This window comes from Elephas maximus, chromosome 26, assembly GCF_024166365.1.
Source record: "Elephas maximus indicus isolate mEleMax1 chromosome 26, mEleMax1 primary haplotype, whole genome shotgun sequence".
In the NCBI taxonomy this organism is placed as follows: domain Eukaryota; kingdom Metazoa; phylum Chordata; class Mammalia; order Proboscidea; family Elephantidae; genus Elephas; species Elephas maximus.
This window is the reverse complement of record NC_064844.1, coordinates 42,529,062-42,553,296: the sequence shown is the minus strand read 5'-3', so window position 1 is coordinate 42,553,296 and position 24,235 is coordinate 42,529,062. Positions and strand designations below refer to the sequence as shown.

Sequence of the window (24,235 nt, the reverse complement as noted above, 5' to 3'; positions counted from 1 at the left end):
CTAAGATACCCTTCTGACATAGAACTGAAGCCATTCTGGAAGACCACCTTCCACCCAAACAATAGACAAGCCCATAAAAGAAATAACAGCACCCTAATTACCATATGACTCACCAAGTCCACTTCTAGGTAGATATCAAAAAGACTTGGAAGCAGAGACTCAAATATATACCTGTACACCAATGTTCACCAGACTCAGGGCCAGAATCGGCTTGACGGCACACAACAACACACCAATGTTTGCAACAGCCAAGAGACAGAAACAACCTAAGTGTCCATCAACAGATGAATGATAAACAAAATGTGATATACACATACAACAGAACATTATTCAGCCATAGAGAGAAATGAAGTTCTGACACATACTACAACACGGATAAACCTTGAAATCATTGTGGTAAATGTCAGATACAAAAGGACAAATATTGTATGGTCCCACTCATACGAAATATCTAGAACAGATAAATTTACAGAGCCAAAGTTTATTAGTGTTTACCAGGGGTGAGCAGAAGTGGGGAAAGAAGGAGTTACTGCTTAAAGGGCACAAGTTTCTGTTAAGGGTAAGGGAAAAAATTCAGAAATGGCTAGTGGTGATAGTTTCACAACTTGGCGAATGAAATTTATGTCACTGAACTGTACATGTAAAAAATAAAATAGACAATGTGAGTCAAAGAGAACACATGCCACTCACTAGTATACTCTCTATTATATTAAATTCAGGAGTGTTTGAGGAGAGGTTTCATTTATTTTAGCTTAGATTGTATTCCATAAAGTTTCACACTCAGGTACAAAAAAAAGACTGACTCAAACTACACATTATCAGACTTTAAAAATTTATAGTTCTCACCACATTGCCTTGAGTCTTTAACCTGGAATTACCTTCCTGTACATAGTACAAAGAGTCTTGTAATTAAATGGATTTGATACTTATGTGTCTTGTTTAAATAATGCTAGAGGATTATGTGTTACCCCTAAGAAGACAAAATATTCGTTTTTACTTTTCATCTTTAAAAAAGAGAGTTAATGATTTCTATTCTTCCCCTTTTCTTTACCTTTTCCCTTCCCCAAGTCAGCCATTTATGATTTGAGACTAAAACTTAGCTTTAGAATACCACAATTCTATTTCTGGAAATACAAAAATGTTGGTAAATAAATTACTGAGCTATTTAATATTAGATTTTTAATGCCCTTAATTTTTGTGCAGCTTTTTATTATAGAAATTTTCAACCAAACACACAAAAGCAGAAAATACTATAACCTTCATATACCCATCACCTAGATTAAATAATCAAGATTATGGCCACATCTGCTTCATCCATCCACCTTTTCTTCTTAAGCACTTTAAAGCATATCCTAGACATCGTTAACTTACCTCTTTATATATATCTGGATAAGTCACAAGATACATTTTCTTATTTATCCATGATGTCATTATCACACCTGACAATTTTAAAGACTTTCAAATCAGATTACCATTTAATTTAAAAGAAAAATGTTGAAAAGCCTTAGGAAAAGGCCTTAATTTTCCCATCAAAAAAAAGTATCTTGTTAACTTATTTTCCCCAATCAACATGTTTTTAGGGCCAAAGCTTCCATTTTATTAAACACATTTACCATAGATCATTCAAATTATTCTTTTACAGTATTAATAGGCCAAAGTTAGCTCTTGGGTTGGCTGCCATGTGCCCCCTTTCCAAGAACCACTGCCAGCATCAAGGTTTATAAGAGCAGCATAAGTCTGAATGACCTGCAAAACCAAAATAAATGAAGAAATGGACAAATTGTGACTAGGTCTCCAATCAGCTTGCCCCTTTCTCTATACAAAAGATATACATCCATTCTTAGCATAAGCAGACATCAGGGCCACGTTATCCATTTGGCAAACTCTTGTAGATACATAGCTGCTGCCAGTTTTGAACAAAGAAACCGGTAATCCACTCACTTCAAAGCACCATTAGTAGAGCTGACCACACAATAAATTTCATATTTATATGAAGACTACCAAGTAAATAATGTTGTGATCACTTCTGAAGCAATATATTTGATTCTCTACTTTAATTGTGAGGGCATTTAACCCCACTAATACTTTGACCAGGAGCCCTGGTGGCATAGTGGTTAAGAGCTCGGCTGCTAACCAAAAGGTCGTTAGTTCAAGTCCACCAGCTGCTCCTTGGAAAACCTATGGGGCAGTTCTACTCTGTCCTATAGGGTCGCTATGAGTCAGAACCAACTCTATAGCACCCATCAGCAACAACAATATTTTGACCAGATTTCTGGGGAAAATTAAGCTTAGTTGGGAAGAGGGGTGTGGGAGAAAGAAGCACAAGACAAAATAATATTGATAATGGCTATGCCTTAAAAAAAAAAAAAAAAAAATCCTGGGAACACTGGACATGGTTGTAATGATGAACAAACAATAAAACCTACAATAGTTCAACATTAGAAAATCAATCAATGGAATCCACCACATAAATAGAACAAAGAAAAAAGTCACATGACCATCTCAATTGATAATAGTCATCTGGATAAAGTCCAACACCCATTTCTGATAAAAACTCTCAATAAAATAGGAATAGAAGGGAAATTATTCAACATAATAAAGGGCATCTATACAAAACCAAAAGTAAACATCATTCTCAAGGGAGAGAGGCTTAAAGCATTCACTCTGAGAAAAAACAAGACATGAATGCCCTTTATCACCACCCCTGTTTTACACTGTGCTGGAAGTTTTTTTTTTTTTTCGAAGTCCTAGCTAGAGCAATACAGCAAGAAAAAGAAATAAAGGGCATCTAAATTGAAAAAAAAAGTCAAACTATCCCTTTCACAGATGACATGATCCTATATATCAAGACAGAAAACTTCCCTAATATCACGAAAGATGAAAAGCTGACCATTCAAGAAGCCCAACGAACCCCATACAGGAATAAACCCCAAAAGAAAATCACCCAAGGCATATCATAATCAGACTCGCTAAAACCAAAGACAAAGAAGGAATCCTGAGAGCAGCTCAAAAAATCACATACAAAGGAGAAACAGTACGATTAAACTCTGATTACTTGGCAGAAACCATGCAGGCAAAAGGCAATGGGATGACATATAAAACCTTGAAAGAAAAAAATTGCCAACCAACCATAACGTATCCTGCAAAACTCTCACTCAGATACAATGGTGAAATTAGGACATTTCCAGATAAACAGAAATTAAGGGAATGTGTAAAAATAAAACCCAACTTACAAGAATTACTAAAAGAGCCCTTCAGTTTGAGAACAAACAACATCAGATGACAGCCTGAATCTAGGACACAAGACCACATCAGCCAGATAGCAACCCAGTAATTAACTCTCAAGGATTAATCAAACCTAAAAGATTTACACAGGGAACCAGAAAAGTTAATCTGTAAATGACAACATCAGAAAAATAACAGAGTAAATAAACGCTGTAGGTGTACAGCTTTCAAATGGAGAAAAGGGCAAGACACCAAGTAATAAAATACTGGGTCGAATTCACGAAGCATAACTTCCAAGGTAACCACAAAGTTAACAAGCCTACCCATCAAAGTAAAGAAGAAAAACAAAGTCTCAGTAAGTATAAAATCTACAAAAACAAAAAAATGAAAAAACAATCCACACACAAAAGGAACTCGGCACAGGAGAGTAAGAGGAACCAAGAAAATGTTAACACCACAAAAAAAGCACTATAAAATGACAGCAATAAATTCACACCTAACAACAATTATACCAAATGTATGGATAAAAAAAAAAAACAGGACCTCAATATGCTGTTAACAAGAGAGACACCCTGGAAACAAAGACATAAACTTTTTTAAAAATCAAAGGATGAAAAAAATATCAGAAAAACAACTACCAAAAAAGAGCAGGAGTGGCGACACATTTCCCTTTACCTAAGATAATTCTTGTCTACTATCTAGTTAGTGAAATTCCCTCTCCCTCCCTAGAACATCAAAGACACAAGGAAAATATTAGCCCAAAAACAGACGGGCCACATAAACCAGAGACTCCATCAGCCTGAAACCAAAAGAACTAGATGATGCCAGAAGAACTAGACACAGGAAACACAAGGGAGTCCCTGATGGAGCAGGAGAAAAGTGTAGTGCAGAACTCAGATTCATGTGAAAAGACCAGACTTAATGGTCTGAGACTAGAGGAACTCTCGAAGACATGGTCCCCAGGCTCTGTTAACCCACATCTAAAAGCACTCCCGAAGCCAACTCTTCAGAAAACATTAGACTGGACTATAAAACATAAAATACTCATAAAGAGTGTGCTTCTTAGTTCAAGGAGATAAGACTAAATGGGCAGCTCCTGTCCGGAGGCAGTATGAGAATGCAGAACGGGACAGATGCTTGTTGAATGGACATGGGAAACCCAGGCTGGAAAGAAGTAGTGTGCTCTCACATTATAGGGATTGCAACTAGTGTCACATAACAATAGATGTATAAATTTTTGAATGAGAAATTAATTTGAGCTGTAAACTTTCACCTAAAACACACTAAACAAAAAATTATAAAAAAAAAAAATTACACTAAATGTAAATGGCCTAAATGCACCCATAAAGAGATAGAGTAACAGAATGGATAAAACAACAGGATCCATCAATACAAGAGACACACCTTAGGAACAAAGACATAAATTTATTAAAAATCAATGGATGGGGAAAAAAAGTATCAACAGCTACCAAAAAAGAACAGGAGAGAGAATACTAATCTCAGATAAAATAAACTTTAAAACAAAATCCACCATAAAAGACAAGAAGAACATTATATAATGATTAAAAGGAGGATCCATCATGAATACATAACCATAATAAATTTCTATGCATCCAATCACAGGGATCCAAAATACATAAAACGAACTCTTAACAGCACTGAAAAGAGAAATTGACAGTTCCACAGTAACAGCAGGAGACTTCAACACACCACTCTCGGTAAAGGACATAATATCTAGAAAGAAACTCAACAAAGGTACAGAAGATCTGAAGGTCACAATCAGCCAACTTGACCTCATTGACATATGTAGAACACTCCACCCACCAGCTGCAAAGTACATATTCTTTTCCGAAGCACATGGAACACTCTTCAGAATAGACTACATCTTAGGCCACAAAGCAGCCCTCAACAAAATCCAAACCCTTGAGATAATACAAAGTATCTTCTCCAATCACAGTGCCATCAACGTAGAAATTAACAGGAAGAGCAATGAAAAAAATCAAATGCATGGAAACTGAATTCAAAAATATCCTGCTTAAAAATCACTGGGTAATAGAAGCAATCAAAGAGGCAATAAAAAAATTCCTAGCATCAAACAAGAATAAAAACACATCATACTAAAACCTCTGGGACACAGCAAGGGCAGTGCTCAGAAGTCAATTTATAGCAATAGATGCACACATCAAAAAAATAAAGGGACAAAATCAAAACATTAGCTACACAACTCAAACAAACAGAAAGACAAAAGTAAAAGAGCCCACAGTCACAAGAAAAGAAATAATGATCAGACACAAATAAATGAAATAGAAGATAGAAAAACAAAAGAATCAACAAAATCAAAAGTTGGTTCTTTGAAAGATCAACAAAATCTGTAAACCACTGGCCAAACTGACCAAAGAAAAACAGGGGAGGATGCAAATAGCCCAAATAAGAAATGAAATGAGGGACATTACAACAGACCCAAGTGAAATAAAAAGGACGGTAACACAGTACTGTGAAAAACTATACTCTAAAAAACTTGAAAACCTAGAGGAAATGGACAAACTTCTAAAAACATATTACCTACCCAAACTAACACAAAATAATGTTAAAAATCTGAACAGACCCATAACAAGAGACTGAAAGGGTCATTTTAAAAAAAGCCGACAAAAAAAAGTGCTGCCCTTAGATAGCTTAACTGGAGAACTCTACCAAACACTCAGAGAAGAGCTTATACCAGTACTACTCAAACTATTTCAGAACACAGAAAAGGAAGGGATACTTCCAAACGCATTTCATGAAGCCAGCATAACCCTGATACAAAAACCAGGCAAAGACACCACAAAAAAAAAAAAGAAAGAAAATTACAGGCCAGTCTCTCTCACAGATGCAAAAACTTTCGACAAAATTCCAGCCAATACAATTAAGCATCATATAAAATAAAAAAAAAAACACCACAACCAAGTGGGATTCATACCAAGTATCCAAGGACAGTTCAACATTAAGAAAATCAACATAATCCACCCCATAAATAAAATTTTAAAAATCACACACTCATCTCAGTCGACACAAAAAAGGCCTTCAACAAAGTCCAACACACATTCCTGATAAAAACTCTCAATAAAATAGGTATTGTGGTGGATTAATTACTTTTGTGTGTGGCCTTCATAGCCATGGTCTTGTAACTCTCACCCATGTGACTGTGGCCTACCAAGGGGATTGGTCAGTTTTGCCTTAAAAGACAGCCAATTCCAGAGCAAAGAGGGGAGCCCACCAGCACTGAAGGACAGACCTGCAGGACAAACCAGTAGCAGAGACCCGCGGGACATGGCACAGTGGGCTTCCCAGCCCATGGAGCGAGAGAACTTTACTTGTGGGCAGAGACTGAGGGCCAGGGAGAAGTCTATGCCTGACCCATGAATTTGGGACTTGCCAACCTCCGAACCTCGTAAGCCATATTCTTACATGGTCCATGAGCTCTGTGAGACGTCTCAAGGTATTAGGGAAACCAAAGACAGGAGAGAAAGTACTGAGGTGAGAGGGAGTAGGCAATGTTAGAGTGGTACAGAAGCTTGGAAAAGTTAGACATTTGGGACATCTCTAACCTCTGCCTCATAGGAACCAGATTTGTGCTGATCCTTATAAAAGAAATTATTCATTTAGGTATAGAGGGAAATTCCTCAACATAAAAAAGAGCATTTATACAAAACCAACAGCCAACATCATCCTCAACAGTTAATCACTCGGTTGGCAGTTCAAACCCACTCAGAGGCGCCTTGGGAGACAGGTCTGGCAATCTGCTTCCAAAAGGTCACAGCCTTAAAAACCCTATGAAGCAGTTCTACTCTGCACACATGGGGTCACCACGAGTCAGAAGCAACTTGATGGCAACTAACAACCACCATCACTTATCAAAGAGAATGATTACTGAAACAAGGCCAGAGCAGAATCAATAATTAGCCACAAGACATAAAACCTTTTTTGGGAAGAAGAAACAGAAACAGGTGCTAGCAATATGGATAGTGACTCCGGCAGAAGAGCAAAAGGAAGAAGACCCATGTTACACACCAGCTCTTTGAGGTTCAGGAAATACTTGCTGTACAGAAACTGGAGCTGCAAGAAGCACTGGCTGGATTGTCTATACACTGACCTCAATTTTTTAAGTTAAATGTTTTCAAGTCAACATTTATACTACAATCCACTGCACTATCTTCTCTGTAAAAAGATTCCAACAAAAATAAACCTCAACCTACACAGCAGTCTAAGAATTCACAGCATCAGAAATCTTAACTAAAGACTGTGTGTGTATATTTACATTAAAGTCATATGATTAGACTGAGCTGGTTTTCCTAAGTGCTATCACTTCAGGAAGCCTTACTTACTTGCTTATAAAAAAAAAAAAAAAAAAAAAAAACCCTTATAAAATCGAGTTTTTTTCTAGTAGTAGCGATAAATTGATGCTAATCAACCCAAATATACACAAATACTCTATCCCCTCCCCCTGCGATATGAGAACAACTACACTGAATTTGAGTCATGATTCTTTCAGCCTAGACTCAGTCTTCATCAGCAATATCAAGACACATATAAAGAATGAGAGAACGCACCTCTCCAACTGATGTCAAAGGTCTGAGATAGGGCCTTCCATAACCCAATCCACTGATCTAAACATCCCCACTCTCCACCTTTTTCAAATGAAGAGTTAGTTGTTTAAGCTATTTTCACTTAATAAACCATCTCCCCTATCAAATTGCTTATGCAAATAATTCCTGGGGGCCCAGCTATTTGGCAAGCACTGCTAGTGCCTGCCGCACCATCACTGAACAAGGCATGCTAACACATTTTAGCCTCTACAGCGGTATCTCTGAATCACAACACCAAATTACAACCCAAAATTAAAGGTACGGAATGTTCTTCAGCAGAAACTAGGGATGTCTTCTGAATACATGCAAATGGAAATAATCTCTGAACTCAAGCCAGGAAAAAAATGACTACACCATACAAAGATCATACACATCACTGAGCATGCGAGCATAAATGAATTAACTCTTCTTGGACAATTAAAACTCTGAAGTTATCTTCTTTTTAAAGCACATTCTTAGTCTTGCAAAACCGATACCCAATATATATTTTTTGTAGGCATATGTTGAGGTCTAAACCTCTTTAAAAATCTTTTCATTAGACAAAATGCAGAAATATTATTGGGGCCACTATAAAGAGTAATAAGTTTTAGTCCAAGAGAAATTGAGACCAGAGAGCCCTGTTAAAACAATACCATTTCCCACTCAGTGGGGCTTGCTATTCAAGGTCGATTTTTCTTCTTTAACTTTTTCGTTCAATGACACTTAAAATCTGTTCTTTCAAACTTTTCCAAGCAGTTTATTTTAGAAGCAAACCAAAGAGAAAAAGCATGCTCAAAAAAAAATCAACAGGTCCATATGACAAATTAAGGTACTGAAGAAATTATTAGTTCTCTAATTCAAACAGCTATGCCCAAACTATTACTACTCCCTTTAAAGATTCCTAGTCACCTAGATTCCATAGTCCTGAAAACAATTCCTAAGAACTGCTAGCAAAAGCAAGCGGCCATCTAAGATGTATCAATTGGTCTCAACCCACCTGGAGCAAAGGAGAATAAAGAACACCAAAGAAACAAGGTAAATATGCGCCCAAGAGACAGAAAGGGCCACATAAACCAAAAAACTACATGTGCCTGAGACCAGATGAACTAGATGGTACGCCCGGCTACCGCCAAAGACTGTCCCGACAGGGAACACAACAAAGAATCACTGATGGAGCCGGAGAACAGTGGGATGCAGGCCTCAAATTCTCGTAAAAAGACCAGACTTAATGGTTTGAGACTAAAGGGACCCCTGAGGTCATGGTCCCCGGACCTTCTGTTACCCCAAGACTGGCACCATTCCAGAAGCCAACTCTTCAGACAGGGATTGGACTGGACTATAAAACAGATGATGATACCGGTGAGAAGTGAGCTTCCTGGCTCAAGTAGACACATGAGACTATGTGGGAAGCTCCTGTCTGGGGGCAAGATGAGAAGGCAGCGGGGGACAGGAGCTGGTTGAATGGGCACGGTGCATACAGGCTGGAGAGGAGGAGTGTGTCGTCTCATATGAACCTCACATAAGAAGTATTCTCATTCAGGTGTTAGCATTAGAATCACCTACGCAGCCTACTCCAGATTTGACTCAATGTAGCTGGGGATGCTGCCCAGAAATGTGTATTTTTAAAATGCTCTCCAAATAATTCTGATCCACCACTAAAATACTTTAAACTTTTTGCCTTCATGCTATCTTACACAGTAACATGCACTCCTAAGGAATTTTCCTAATCATTTCATAATTTAAGTGAAAAATGTGATGAAGTGATTTTAAGAAAAAAATATTTTTAATTGGCATATTGTTAAAGATTGTTATGGATAGATTTGTGTCCCCCAAAAACATGTGCTGTAAATCCTAACCTCTATGCCTGTGGTTACAATCCCACTTGGGAATGAGTTGTCTTTGTTTATGTTAATGAGGCAGGATTAGTGTAGGGCATATCTTGAGTCAATCTCTTTCGAGACAGAAAAGAGATTAAACAAGCAAGCAGGGGAGAAAAATAGATGCCAAGACACAAGCAGATCTCCAAAGAACCAGAAGAAGCTGAAGAGACAAAGACACGGACGTTCCTCCAGAGGTAAGAGAGAGAGAAAGCCTTCCCCTAGAGCTAGCACCCTGATTTTGGGCTTCCAGCCTCCTAAATTGTGAGAAAATAAATGTTTTTGTTGAAGCCACCCACTTGTGGTATTTCTGTTATAGCAGCACTAAATAACTAAGACAAGATTATACTATAAGGTTCATTTTGATTAAACATACAAACACAAATTTTGAGTTCTAAGAAGTTTAATTACGTAACAAAATGCATTATTTCATGCATCTATTTAAAATGACATGTTTGTAAACTCATGAATGTTAAAAATGTAGACTAAATTCAATAAATTACGTAGGGACAAAACTGGCTATGTGACCTGATGTTTGGAATTCCTGCATTTTTTGGTAAATTTTTTTAACTGTCTTTATGTTCTGTTACTAAATGATGAATTAAAGGTAGCTTTTTTCAGATTGGTATTTGCAAACAATTTTTAAGTAACACATATCATGTGTAAATAGTCTTTATTATCTAAAATTAAGAAGCCAAACTGGGTATATTTTCTCTTTTTAACCTTGTTTCTGAAATATTAGCAACTTTGTTGATACATACAGGATGTTAGTAGAACACAATCAACTTACAGAGAGGGACAATAACTATCATGAAGCAAATACTTAGAGCCAATTTTATGCTCCTTATTACCTACTACAGGAAACTCTGGTGGTGTAGTGGTTAAGTGCTACAGCTGCTAACCAAAGGGTTGGCAGTTCGAATCCACCAGGCACTCCTTGGAAACTCTATGGGGCAATTCTACTCTGTCCTATAGGGTCGCTGTGAGTCGGAATCGACTCAACAAAGGCACTGGGTTTGGTTTTTGTTGTTTATTACCTACTATATTCAAATATCAACTCTTTCTTAAAGTTTGTCTTTAAGCAATGATCCACTGAATGGATATGCATTAATACATGACAAAGAATTAAAACAATATGGCTAAGAGTTAACGTGATACGTAACTAAGAATTTAAACAATTTAAAACCATCATGGCAGACACAGAGATTTATTAACTGGTTATGTCACCTCTAATTTTCCCAATGCACACTTGACATTTCAGACTGCCTTATTTGAAAGGAAGAAATATTTAAATTATTTTATCTTTTAAAAAAATAAAAACCTTTTGCTACATTAACACTGTGCAACACCTTGAATCCTATTAACCAAAAACAAACCAAACCGAGGGCCGTCAAGTCGATTCCGACTCATAGCGACCCTATAGGGCAGAGAACTGCCCCCCAGAGTTTCCAAGGAGCACCTGGCGGATTCGAACTGCCGACCCTTTGGCTAGCAGCCCTAGCAATTAACCACTATGCCACCAGAGTTTCCTTGAATCCCATTAGATAACACTAAATTGAGAAATTTTTCTAGAGGCTACAGTGGTAAACTCCATAATCCCATCCAGCTCACCACTTTAAAATAAAAATTTGGGATGAAAATATCGAAGGCATCTTTCACTGCTCCCATAGCTTTCGGAAACAAATCTGAGTTTTTTTTACTTGTTATATCATTGTCCAGTAGAACTTTATGCAATGATGGAAATGTTCTATATTTGCCGTATCCAATATGGTAGCCATTAGCCAGCCACATGTTGCTACTGAGCACTTAAAATGTAGCTAAGCATTACTGAAGAACTGGATCTTTCAAATTTTATTTCACTTTAATTAAATTAAATTGTCTTATATATATTTTTATATATATATATTTTTTTTTTATAGCTAGTGGCTGCTGTACTGGTCAGTGTATGTTTACAATATGATCTGACTTCCACTTCCAAAAGGAAGGGAATAACCAGATTTACTCTCCGACCTGAAACAACTAAAAAACTAGACAAAGCAATGGTATTCATGTATTGACTAGAAAACAGGCAGTACAGGACAGTGATTTCCAAGAGGTGGTACAAATGAAGTGAGTACTGTAACCACTCCAACTCACCATCTGGAGAGTTCTCAGGCCACAGCACAGGAAGGGAGAGCCAAGACAAACCCTGATGGTCTCCCTGGGTTTAGAAGACAGCGCTGTGAGCCCAAGACCTCTGGACTTCCCAAGAAAGAGTACCAGAAATGAGCGAGCTGCACAGAAAGAGCTCCAGAGATTTACACAGTCTATCTCAAGTCTTCAGCTGAGTACTAATCAACATATGCATATGAGGAAACTAAGTCTGGAGACACAACCACCTGAAACAAGCAAAGGAACAATCCCTGTAATCAGAGGTAGGAAAACAATTCCTGTTCTTACCACCCAGGGTGGTAATTCACCTGGCATTACATAGAGTTGTCAGAAGATTCTTGCCTCAATTGTTGTTGTGTGCCTCTGTAGTAGGGAAAAACTAGCCCTAAAGTAAGGAGGTTAAGCACTCAACTGTTAACAGAAAGGTCAGTGGTATGAAGCCAACAGCTGTTCACTTCACGGAGAAAAGATGTGGCAGTCTGCTTCCATACAGAAACCCTGTTGTTGTTAGGTGCGGACTCATAGAGACTCTATAGGTCAGAGTAGAACTGCCCCGCTGAGTTTCCAAGGAGCGCCTGGCGAATTCGAACGGCCGACCCTTTGGTTAGCAGCTGTAGCACTTAACCACTACGCCACCAGAGTTTCCAGAAACCCTATAGGGCAGTTCTATTCTATCCTACAGGTCACTGTGAGTCGGAATGGACTTGGCAGCACACAACAACAACAAAGACTGCTCTGGTCCCACCAAACAAAAGCTTAAAAAAAAACCTCAAAGGGATCAAACTATCTCCAAGTAATTTCATCCCAGAACAAAGCAGGAATATACCCTCATAATGAACAGAAAAAAATAGAAACAAACCTAGAAATGACACAGATGATAAAATAGACAAGGACATTAAAAATAAGTTCTTTTAACTGTATTCCATATGTTCTAAAACGTTTTATGCATTTAGTAACGGATCTTCAAAATATGTGATGCAAAAACCGATACAAACTCAAGGAGAAATAAACCCATAATTACAGTCAGAGATTTCAACACCTCTCAATAACTGACAAAATAGGTAAGAAAACAGATTGAGAAGATTTGAACAACATTATCAACCACCTTATATTTTAATTATTAGAAACAATGTGAGGCAACCACTGTTCCCTGACTGCCAAACAAGAGAAAGCAATCATGGTTCTAATCCAGGCAAAAAGGTTCACAAAATAATTTAGGCTCCCAACAACTTTAGAAGTCTATGGTTCTAACAGAGTCCCTGAGTGGTGCAGAGAGTAACATGCTCAGATGATAACCTAAAATAGGTTGGATGTTTTAGTTCAACCAGAGGCCCCTCCAGAAAGGCCTGGTGATCTACTTCCGAAATCAGCCTTGAAAACCCTCTGGAGCACAGTTCTAGGCACACACGGAATCACCATGACTCAGAATGGACTCGACGACAACCGAGTTTTTAAATTGTGTCCACAGCATAAAAACGAACCTTATAACTCCTCCATTCCTAAGAGTTACAAATCCAAACGTCTACAATGGCAAGCAGGTAAAATAAAAAAACGGCAAAGGCTGCGGGGGGTGGGGGGAACCAAGAACAAACTGGAGGGGGCATGTCCCCACCCCCAAAGGGAGAGACGCCCCCTTTCAACTGTAGCCAACAATGCTATGCCACGAGGAAATGTAGACCCCCTGCAACCAGACTGACGATTTCCCAAGAAGCATTTAAAATGTGGATTTTTATGTGGACTCCAGATTCTGAAATGTTGAACACCAATTTAATAGTTTCTAACCAAGCTAAAAAATAAATGTCTAGGGTCCAAATTCACCATCAAATCTCTGTTCTAGCCCAAAAACTTCATCTGACAAATGAAATCAAGAGTAATTAAAGAATTTGTCCAAGTCATCAAAGCATATGATCCCATCTGACCACATCTAAAATATGTGGACTTAGACACAGAAGTCCACACAACTAGAGGCAACTGAAGCCAGGATGCATCCAAAGGACAAGTAACTGAGAAATCTTCTCAGGAGAGACATAAAAACTGTTTTCAAACAGTTGAAGGGTAAAATTTTATCAAAGACTTTCTGAATTGTACCAGGAAAGAAAACTAAAATCAGTGGACAAGACTTACAGAGAAGATTTGGGCAAAATGGATGAACTTTCTAAAAAGAAAATTCTAAAAAAGTATCACCAAACAACGACATGACTATTTTGCAGAGTATTTATTTTAGCTCCTCACCCCAGGGATATTCAAGAAAAGGCTGGATGAGCTTTCAAGAATATTAGAGAAAGGATATTTGATGTGAAGAAATTGGTCTTTCTGCCTTAAGGCTTTTGATATAAATTCTCATCATGAAGAGTAATCTAGTAATGTTACCCTCCTGCTGCTGTTCTTAAGTGCCTTCAAGTCGATTCTGAATCACAGCAACGCAATGTGCCAGAGTAGAACTGCCCCCAGAGGGTTTCCTAAGCTGTAATACTTATGCAAGCAGATCGCCAGATCTTTGTCTCACAAAGCCACTGGGTGGGTTCAAACCACCTTTAGGTTGGCAGCCAAGTGCTTAAGCATTACACTACCAGGATCACCAGGCGGCGCAAGTGGTTTGCACACTACTACTAACATAAAGGTTGGTGATTAGAAACTACCCAGCAGTACGCCAGAAGAAAGTCCCTGACGATCTGCTTCCATTAATATTATAGCCAAAAAAAACCCTATGTGGCAGGTCTATTTGATATAGTCAGAGTTGATTCTGACTATTTGCCATGAGTCAGAATCAACTCTACAAGAACAGGTTTGTTTTTTAGTCAGGTCTATGTAAAAACTGAGCTGGAAGCTCAATGACATCACGAACAGAACCCTGAGACAACTCACAGCTACTGGCTGTCGGTGGTGCTGCAGTCACAACCAATGTCATATCCTGAATATGTTAAGTCACAGGCCAAACAACCAACTGACTGACTATGCTCCCTTCTAATCTTAAATTCCCATATTGTATATGGCCACAGTTCCAAACTTCAAAACATCAGGCAGAGATTTAAACCAGGGCTTCAAACTGGTTCGTTCCAATTCAAATCCCTGCTGAAAATTTCTATTCCCACCCCAGATATACTGAATCAGAATTTACACCTTAAAAAAATCCTCAAATGATTCTTACATATAATAAATTTTGAGAACCACTGCTCTACTAGTGGTTCTCAGAGCTGGTCCCTAACTAGCAGCATCGGCATCACCTGGGAACTTGTTAGAAATCCACATTCTCAGCAGAAGTTCAAACCAGAAAGAACTGATTTGTAGCCCTGATTTAAACTTCAAGGAAATAGCACTTAGCAGGATTAGCAGGACTCAGAAAACCCTTAGAGGTTATTACACCTGCCCTGGCCACTTTAGGTGCACCCTTAATTGTTGCATGAGAACTTTAAAATTACCTAACTTTGCCAGAAAACATGTCATTTCCAAATGTGAGACCAGATACTTAAAGTGCACATTTTCCTGTGGTTTATAATAATAAAGGAAATGGAAAAATGCTAACTGACAGCACATACCTACAAAAAACACTGGCTATAAAATCAGATGCTAACAGCTTGAGAAAACCAGAAATCCCAACTCTGCAAAGATTCAATAAGGCTTCTAGGGTAGAAAAACGAGTGAAAATAATTCTACTAAGATATTTTGACTCGAAAAAGAACAAAGTCTGAAGACTCACACTTCTTGATATCAAAACATACTACAAAGCTACAGTAATCAAAATAATGTGATACTAGCATAAGGACACACATACAGACCAGTGGAATAGAAAGAAGTGAAAGTTCAGGAATAAAGCCATTTATATATGCCATATGCATGTGAAAGCTGGACAGTGAATAAGAAAGAATAACCAATGCATATGAACTACGGTGCTGGCAAAGACTACTGAATACGCCATGGACTGCCAGAAGAACAAATAAATCTGTCTTGGAAGAAATACAGCCAGAATGCTCCTTAGAAGCAAGGATGGTGAGACTTCATATCATGTACTTTGGATATGTTATCAGAAGGGACTAGTCCCTGAAGAAAGACATCATGATTGGTAAAGTAGGGGGTCAGAGGAAAAAGAAGAAGACCCTCAATGAGATGGACTGACACAGCGGCTGCAACAATGGGCTCAAACATAACAATTGTGAGGACTGTGCAGGACCAGGCAATGTTTCATCCTGTTGTACATAGGGTCACTGTGAGTGAGAACTGACTCGATGACACCCGGCAACCTAATAACAACATGACAATTTATTTCTGACAACGGTGCCAAGTCTATTCAATGCAGAAAGAACAGATTCTTCAAACCAACGGTACTAGGACTTAAACAGCAAAAGAATGAGGTTGGACTCATAGCTCACACCATATAAAAAGGAACTTAAAACAGATCAGTGACCTTAATACGTAAATTAAAACAATAAAACTGAGAAGAAAACACATGAGTAAATCTTCAGGGCCTTGGATTTGACAATGGATTCTTAGATATGACACCAAAAGCACATGCAACAAAAGACAAAACTGGACTTCACCAAAACTAAACAATTTTGTGCATGCAAAGACTATCAACACAGTGAAGAGAAAGAATAAGAGGAAATATTTGGTGAGCATGTAGTTGATATAAGTTTAATATCTGGACTATATAAAGAATGCCTACAGCACAATAAGAAAAAAAACCAATGAATAAATGGGCAAAAAACTTGAATACACGTTTCTCCAAAGAAGATACACAAATGAGTAAGCACATGAAAAGAGGCTCAAAATCGTCAGTCACTGGGAAATGTAAATTAAAACCACAATGAGATATCACTGGGATGGCTATCCCAGCTGAACGCTTAACCACTGCACCACCAGGGCTCCTCCAGCAATACCACTCTTATGTATATACCCAAAAGACTTAAAAGCACACCAATGTTCATTGCAGCATTATTCACAATAGCCAAAGGTAGAAACAACCCAAGTGTCTATAAATAGATATTGTATAAACAAAACGTGGTATACACACAATGGATTATAATTCAGTCATAAAAAGCAATGAAGTGCTGATAGATGCTACGACATAAATGAACCTTGAAAACATTATGCTAAACAAAATAAGCCAGACCAAAAATGCGAGATATTGTGTGATTTCACTTATATGAAATGTCTAGAATCAACAAATTCACAGAGAGATTACAGGTTAACGAGGGGCTGGGTGGAGGTGGGAATGAGAAACTGTTGCCTTATTATTTCTCAGAGTTTTTGTTTGGGTGATGAAAAAATCTAGAAGTAAACAGCAGTGATGGTTGCACAACATAATGAATGTAATTAATGTCAATGAATCATATATTTAAAGATGGTCAAAATGACAAATTTCATTATACATTTTAAAAAGATATTACAAACTAGAACAACAACAAGAAAAACAGGCCAAATGTACTACAGTACCATTTTGATGATCTAAAACATTCTTTTTAAATGCTGCAAGTATTCATCCATTCAACAAATACTTGCTGAGGTCCTACTATGAATGAGAGACTGTCAGGTGCAAAGGCTACAACAGTGAACAAGACAAGCAAGGGTGTCACTGTAAGGAATCACCTCCCTTCTAGTGGAATGTAAGAATAGCAGCAGTAAGAAAAGACAATAGTTTTTTTTAAGTCCTCAACATGCAAAACAAAAAGTTGGACACTCCATGTCAACCTCCAGTCTTTTTTATTAATTGACCCATGAAAGTCAAATATTTGGGGAACACTAATCTCCACTCCTCCCCATTTTATAAATGAGAAAGTAATGTCTAAAAGGCCCCACAAGGTGAACTGCCTCCTTTAATATAAGACAAAAACTGGATGGTGACTGGCTACAATTATCAAACATTTTGATCACAGGTTCCATAGAAGAATCCTAATCAAAATGGGGGAAATGTAGAGCAGAATTTCAAAATCTCATGGAATCCAGACTTCCTGGAGCCATGGAGCCTGGGTGAACTTCTGAAACTATTGCCCTGTAATAATCTTTAAACCTTAAACCAAAAATATCCCCTGAAGTCTTCTTAAAACCAAACGACATTTAAGCTTAATTAGCAAAAAAGGTCTACCCTGAGCATTACACTCTTTTTTAAGGTCGAACTGACAACAGCAAAAGATTAGATAGGAAACTTAGGCGCAGTGAGCTTACGTTAAATAAGGGAGGAACAACTGAGAAAAGAGGGGTGAGAATGGTTGTACAACTCAAAGACTGTAATCACTGTCACTGAATTGTACACACAGACACTGTTGAATTGGTGTGTTTTGCTGTGTATATTTGCAACAACAAATAAAATTTTAAAAAAACATAAAAGGTCCCACAAGTATTTAATAAATCCACAAAGTGAGAACCAGTTTGTTTCTGGACACTGATTAGAGCGCTGCAGGAAAATATTCACGTGCCTGAGTGGAGATTTGACCATGGTAATTCGGAAGACTCCAAATGTCTCAGAAAGTAGTATTCTTTCCCCTTAACATATCCTTCCAGTTCCAATAGGATTTGATTCTATATATCACATTTATCGTACCATGTAGGAACTTACTAGTTTAACGAAAAACTTAACATCTCTAGCACGGAATTTTTCAAGTACCGTGGCATGAAAAGAAATTCTATTTCCTGATAAAGGAAATCCAACATTTAGAACAGGAGCAGGGAACAGACAAATAGTACCCACAGTAATACTGTCTTGACCAGTGTTTCTGTAATTCCCTGGAGCACTGCTATCCCACTCACTGGAAGCTTCAGGAAATTTAAATATACAGAGCAACTGAAAAACAAACAGTGATAATCAGCTAATTAACGTTTCAAAGAACAATGGTAATAAACCTGTAGTTTCAGTTAATAATCTAGTTTTGATAATAACTGAACAGACTGGTTCTGTTTCTTTACTCACTTCCTCTCATCCTTCTCTGCTTCTGTAGAGGGATGAGACTGCTGTAAACTGCCCTCAAGTCAGGCCACCCCTTCACCCCCCCCACACCACTACCACTCATGGTGACCCCATGTTCAAACAGAGAGAAACGTTGCCTAGTCCTGTACCATTCCCATGCTCAGTTGTGGTTTGGACCAATGTGATCCATAGGGTTTTCACTGGCTGATTTTTGGAAATAGATCACCAAGCATTTCTTCCTAGTCTTAGCCTGAGAGCTCCACTGAAACCTGTTCAGCATCAAAACAACAGGCAAGCCTCCACTGACAGATGGGTGGGTTGCTGCACATCAGGTGAATTGGAAATGAATTCAGGTCTCCCTATATGGAAGGTGAGAATTCTACCACTGAACCTAAAATGCCCCACCTAAGGGTAGAGTATTAAACACCTAATAGGTATCAGACACTGGTATGTAGACTTATTCTCATGGGTTCGAGGCTTTTCTCACTTAAAAACAAGCCACAAATTACCCAAATTTGGAGAAACAAACTTGAAGCAGGCATGACTATCCCCTTTTGCAGATAAAGGAAAACAGAGGTGACTTGCTTACACAGTAAGTAGAAAAGCCAGGATTTGAACCTAACTGCAAAGTTTGTAGGCCTTTTACTTTTCCTTCTTCACCCTCTCTCATTTTCTTCCTCCGGTTCTGTCATAAACATCAACATCCAAGTCGCTGGACAGGAGAGGGGGAAGCAGGAACACAAAAACGTAAAAAAAAACAGTATTTTCCTCAAGAAGCTTATTATAAGAATTAGATATAAAACTGCATTTAAAGGGGATATAAGTGCCTTATGACTGGAACAAAGTTAGGGAGGTTCAAAATACAAAGTGAACTTTTTACTGGAGTGAGCAATGAAGAACTCACTGAGGAGGGAAGGAGGGAGATAAGTTAGACCTTGAGAGAAAAAGAAGGTATTTTAGGCAGAAGACACTTCAGGGACCAAAGGTGAGGAAAAGAGGATATACGCATGTTTGAAAAAACAAAATATCAACCTGACTGAAGAACAGGACTATGCAAAGAGGGTTGAAATAGGATTGGGTCAGAGGACCTTGAAACAAACCCCCCATTTACAACACCAATTTAAAATTAAACTTTACTTTTACGTATTTGTTGTCCACATGAAATAAAACTGCACATGCCTTGTTAATTTGAATGAGTTTATGCTCCTCAGCTAGAAAAAAGTTGTAGACAGTACCTGGTACACAGGTGATTAAATGCTGCATCTGAATTCAAGTAACTGATATTGTTTTTGTACCTTAATAACTAACCACAGACATATTCAAAGAGATTAAAAAAAAAAAAAAAAAAAAACCTGAACTTATACCCAGATTTCTGAAATTGTATGCCAGGTACTCAATTTTAAAAGAGAAGTAGAACCCACAAATCTTTTCCATAGGATGGGGGTAGGGGACTTGCACAAGAAGGAATTACAAAGCTCCTGTATCAGAAAAATTTCCCTCATATTGCCAGGCCTGGTTTTACTTCAGTAGAACTTTTAAAAAGTAGTTTTATCCTTACTGTCATTTTTTAAGTCCAGGTTAGAATTTGGGAAAACGTTCAATCAGACCTCAACTATCCCGAAGCTGGAAACCCTGGTGGCGTATTGGTTAAGTGCTATGGCTGCTAACCAAAGGGCTGGCAGTTCAAATACACCAGGCACTCCTTGGAAACTATATGGGGCAGTTCTACCCTGTCCTATAGTGTCGCTATGAGTCGGAATCGACTCGACGGCACTGGGTTTGGGTTTGCTATCCCGAAGCTACTGGTAAGGAGCCCCAGTGGCGCACTAGTTAAGCAGTAGACTGCTAACAGAAAGTTCAGAGATTTAAACCCTGCTTCCATGAGGATTACAGCCTTGAAAATCCTATGGGGCAGTTCTACCCTCTCCTATAGGGTCTCTATGAGTCTGAACAAATTCCAAACATATACACAATTTCAAAACTACCATTTTCCCTTAAATTGGAGGCCTAAGTTTCACCCACCTAGTCTTTTTTACTACCAGATCTGTTACTTAGTGACATCACTATCTACTGCTGTCCTGCAGGCCAGGCTGTACTACCCACAGGCCCCCCACCCCTCTAATAAAAAAAAAAGTGTTGAGCGAACAAGCTTCTGGCAGCTCCATCTCCTCAGTCCTCAAACTGTAAAAAGATGAGAGGACATAAAAAGCAGCACTCCATGAAACGTGGGGAAGGAAGGTATTGTGAAGCCAAGCAGATTCTCATACACCAGTAACTGCGAATTTTAAGCTGAAAGGAAACTTTGAATCTAGCCTAACACTCTCATTTTACACCTTAAGAAACTGAGGCCCAGGGCAATTAATTTGCCCTGGGCTACTGCTTCTTGATAAAGGTGTTAAGTGTTACTAGTCACAGTGGCATTTAATCACATATTAAGGTACTCCGTAACTTCAACGTTTATGAGATTAAGTACCTGGTTTACCAAAGACACACACAATAACTTCACCTCTTGTGCATGCCCCCCCTTCAGTGCCTTGTCCCAGAACTATACAGAAAATGTTGGAAGAATCTCAGATGAATACTTTATTTCCCCTTTCAGCTAACTACCCAAAAGTACTCTTCTTCCTTTATCTAATTTAAGATAAAGTGGAAGCTAGAAGTGCCTGAATTTCTCAAGTTCTTACCAAGCAAATAGATCAATAAAGCCTGAAAATTTTCGGTTCAAGTGGGGCATTACAGTTTTGCCAGTTCCCCTTTCTTCTGTATTAACGTTTCCAGTCCAGGTTTCTTTGACAAGCAATTAGTATACATGCAGTGTTAATCAACACTATCCCTTTCGAGACGCTTCTAGCTATTAAACAATTTAGCACCTTTCCTTTCATCCCTCAAAAATATTATACTGTTCATAAGCAACATTTTAACAAAAACACCTAAAGTAAAGCACAAAATAAGAAACATAATCCTGTAATAACCTCATTACCTAAAATGCATTTAAAGTACCATCCGTCTTCCCTGGCTCATTCAGTCTGCCGTCAAACCAGCCACGGCGCATTGGTTGAAGGAACTGAGGAAAAAGTTTTGTACTGAGTTCACAGGCTGTGGGTGCGTAAATTATACCACCAGCCACAGGTAATCTGCTTGGGGAAATGCAAACATGCCACATGTACATGCTACAACCATGTTGAACCACGGCAGATATTCAATCAGCCCTGTATGCGAGATTTTTTTCCTAAAGGCAGCAACAAGCATGCATACATTATCCCACTTAAAAAACCATCACCAGAAACGGTAAAGAACTGGATAAACCAAAGCTTAATTCAAGCCGTTCTGCACGTTATGGCCGGCTGTACAAGGCGTTTTGGAATTATTCTGCTTTTCTGAAATGCCCGGCAAAACGTCGTTGGCGAGTTTCAAAACTACCATTTCAACTGCACAAATAAAAACTTAAAGTAAGCTACCATGCCGTCAAACCGTAGGTTACCACTGCCCAGGTTTGTTGTTTAAACAAAACGCGCGTTGGAAAGGGAACAATAAAAAGCTTCTTACCGCAAACACAGCACGAGAGAGACTGTCGGAAGTAAGGCAGGAGCCTGTTAATCTCTGTAAACGCCTTAGGGTCTCCGGGGTCGTAGTTGAGCACTAGACGGCTCGCGGAAATGTAGAGAGCAGTAGCATTCACCGGGTTCATTGCAGACACTTCGACACCGATGGCTCCCAGTTGAAAAGAAATTCCGGATCCAACTTTGTAAGCAGCCAGGGAACAATGGCGAATTTGCAACAATTCGAAGGAAATCTGAGCCGAACCACTGGCCAAAGAAGTAACCAAAATCCGTGCAAGTTTGTGGAGCTGAAGCAATCCTCCCACACATGGGGCCCTGGCGCCCCTTCTCTGTCCCTGAGACTTCCAGACAAAAAATAAAGAGGGAGAAAAACCAGCGTTCGGGATCGTCCCGAGCAGCCACAGGGCACAAACGCGGCGGCTTCGGCGCTCAGGCCGGCACCCAGTGGTCAGTCTAGCCTCGCGGCTCGGAGGACGGCCTTTGCTCGAGCTGCATCTCCGGACGCGGCAGAACCTCCTCAGGTCGAGCTGGAGGGGCGCGGGAGCAGGCCCCGGCCCGGTCCGGGGGCGGGCAGGCACGCTTCTCTGGGCTGCAAGGCCCTTTAATCCATCCCAGCGCTCGACGACGGCGCAACGGCGACGGCAAAGACGACGGCTCAGGCGTCTGCTTCCCCGATCTAGGGCAGGAAGCCGCGGCGGCGACTAGAGTTGCTGCTGCGGCTGGCGGACTCAGCCGCCGCTCTCCCCATAGCGGACGCGGGGCCCAGAATGCGCCTGGTTCCCCGCCCCGGCGGCTGCAGCCCCGCTGTTCCCTGAGGTGGCAAAGCGGGCAGGAGAGTCCCCAAGCGATCGGGGAGGGCCGGGGAGGAAGTGCGCGGGCCGGCGGCGGCGGGCGGGAGGTGGAGGCGGGGAGCAGGCCCGGCCGGGCCGCGGCGGCGCCCCTTGCTCAAGTCGCACACTTTGGGGTCACTAGGCGTAAGCACCGCCCCCTCACTGCCCGGCCATTTTCTCCGCGCCGTTCAGACGCCGCCTTCGCCAAGCACGACGGCCGCTGCAGTCCACAGCGCTCGCCCGGCCGCTACAGAGCTAGCGCTCACACCGCCAGGCCCCGCCGCCACCCAGCGCATACAGCAAGGCCTACGCCGCAGGCCCCTCCCCCCGAGCCTCGCCGCCCTCACCCCGACTCCTCGCGCCCCTATGGCTCGGTCGGGCCGGACTACTGCCGTCTTAATGGATCCCGAGGGCTGCGCGGTGCCTCAGACCCTGCCGGCGACGACGACCGTTACCCCAACGGGCAAAGCCACTGTCATTCCCGAGACTCCCCCGTCGCCGTCGTCGCTACCGCTCGCACGCATGCGCAAACGCACTCTCACCCCTCCCCCCCGCCCTTTCCTTTCCCTTTGCTTCCCTTTTCCCTGGCTTCTCCTCTAAGAGCCCCACGCCGCACCCTCAACAACCGGCTCACTCAACGCATGCGCATTCCACTACCCCGCACCTCCGCCTTTCCTCCGTACGCGTGCGCTTTGACCGCCCACCCAGAAAACCGGATAAACACATCACCCGCTCCCCCAGCCCCTCCCTGTTGCCAACCCACCCTGGGCTCACTGCGCATGCTTGCTTCTCCACTTACGGCTCTCAGAACGGAGCATGCTCACTGCGAGCCGCCAACACTGTCCGCCCCTCCCCCCACGCGTTCTCAAATTCCTTTTCCTAGGCGTCTGTGGCGTGTGCCTGTGGTGACACTTTCGTTAGTTGACCTATCCTTCCCCAGTGTGGGCTGTCGGTTTCGCGCGTTGCACTGCCTCGGCGCCCACCAACGCTGAGGCCCCGCTGGGTCGTGCCTTGTCGCGCTCCGCGCTGGCCCCAAAGCGGCCTGTTCCTCGCCCTGACTGACCACTGTGTGAGGAAATAACCCTGCACGGCC

At 40.4% G+C, this 24,235-nt stretch overlaps 1 protein-coding gene across 1 annotated transcript in view; it reads right to left on the bottom strand.

Annotated features, from left to right (window-relative positions):
• Positions 1 to 23,677, bottom strand: part of MSL2 (MSL complex subunit 2) — a 45,229-nt gene extending 21,552 nt beyond the window's left edge. The window contains exon 1 of the mRNA XM_049870481.1: positions 22,299 to 23,677. Coding sequence (XP_049726438.1) covers positions 22,299 to 22,440 — 142 coding nt within the window. The 5' untranslated portion in view covers positions 22,441 to 23,677. The remainder of the gene's footprint in view (positions 1 to 22,298) is intronic.
• Positions 23,678 to 24,235: the final 558 nt, after the last annotated feature.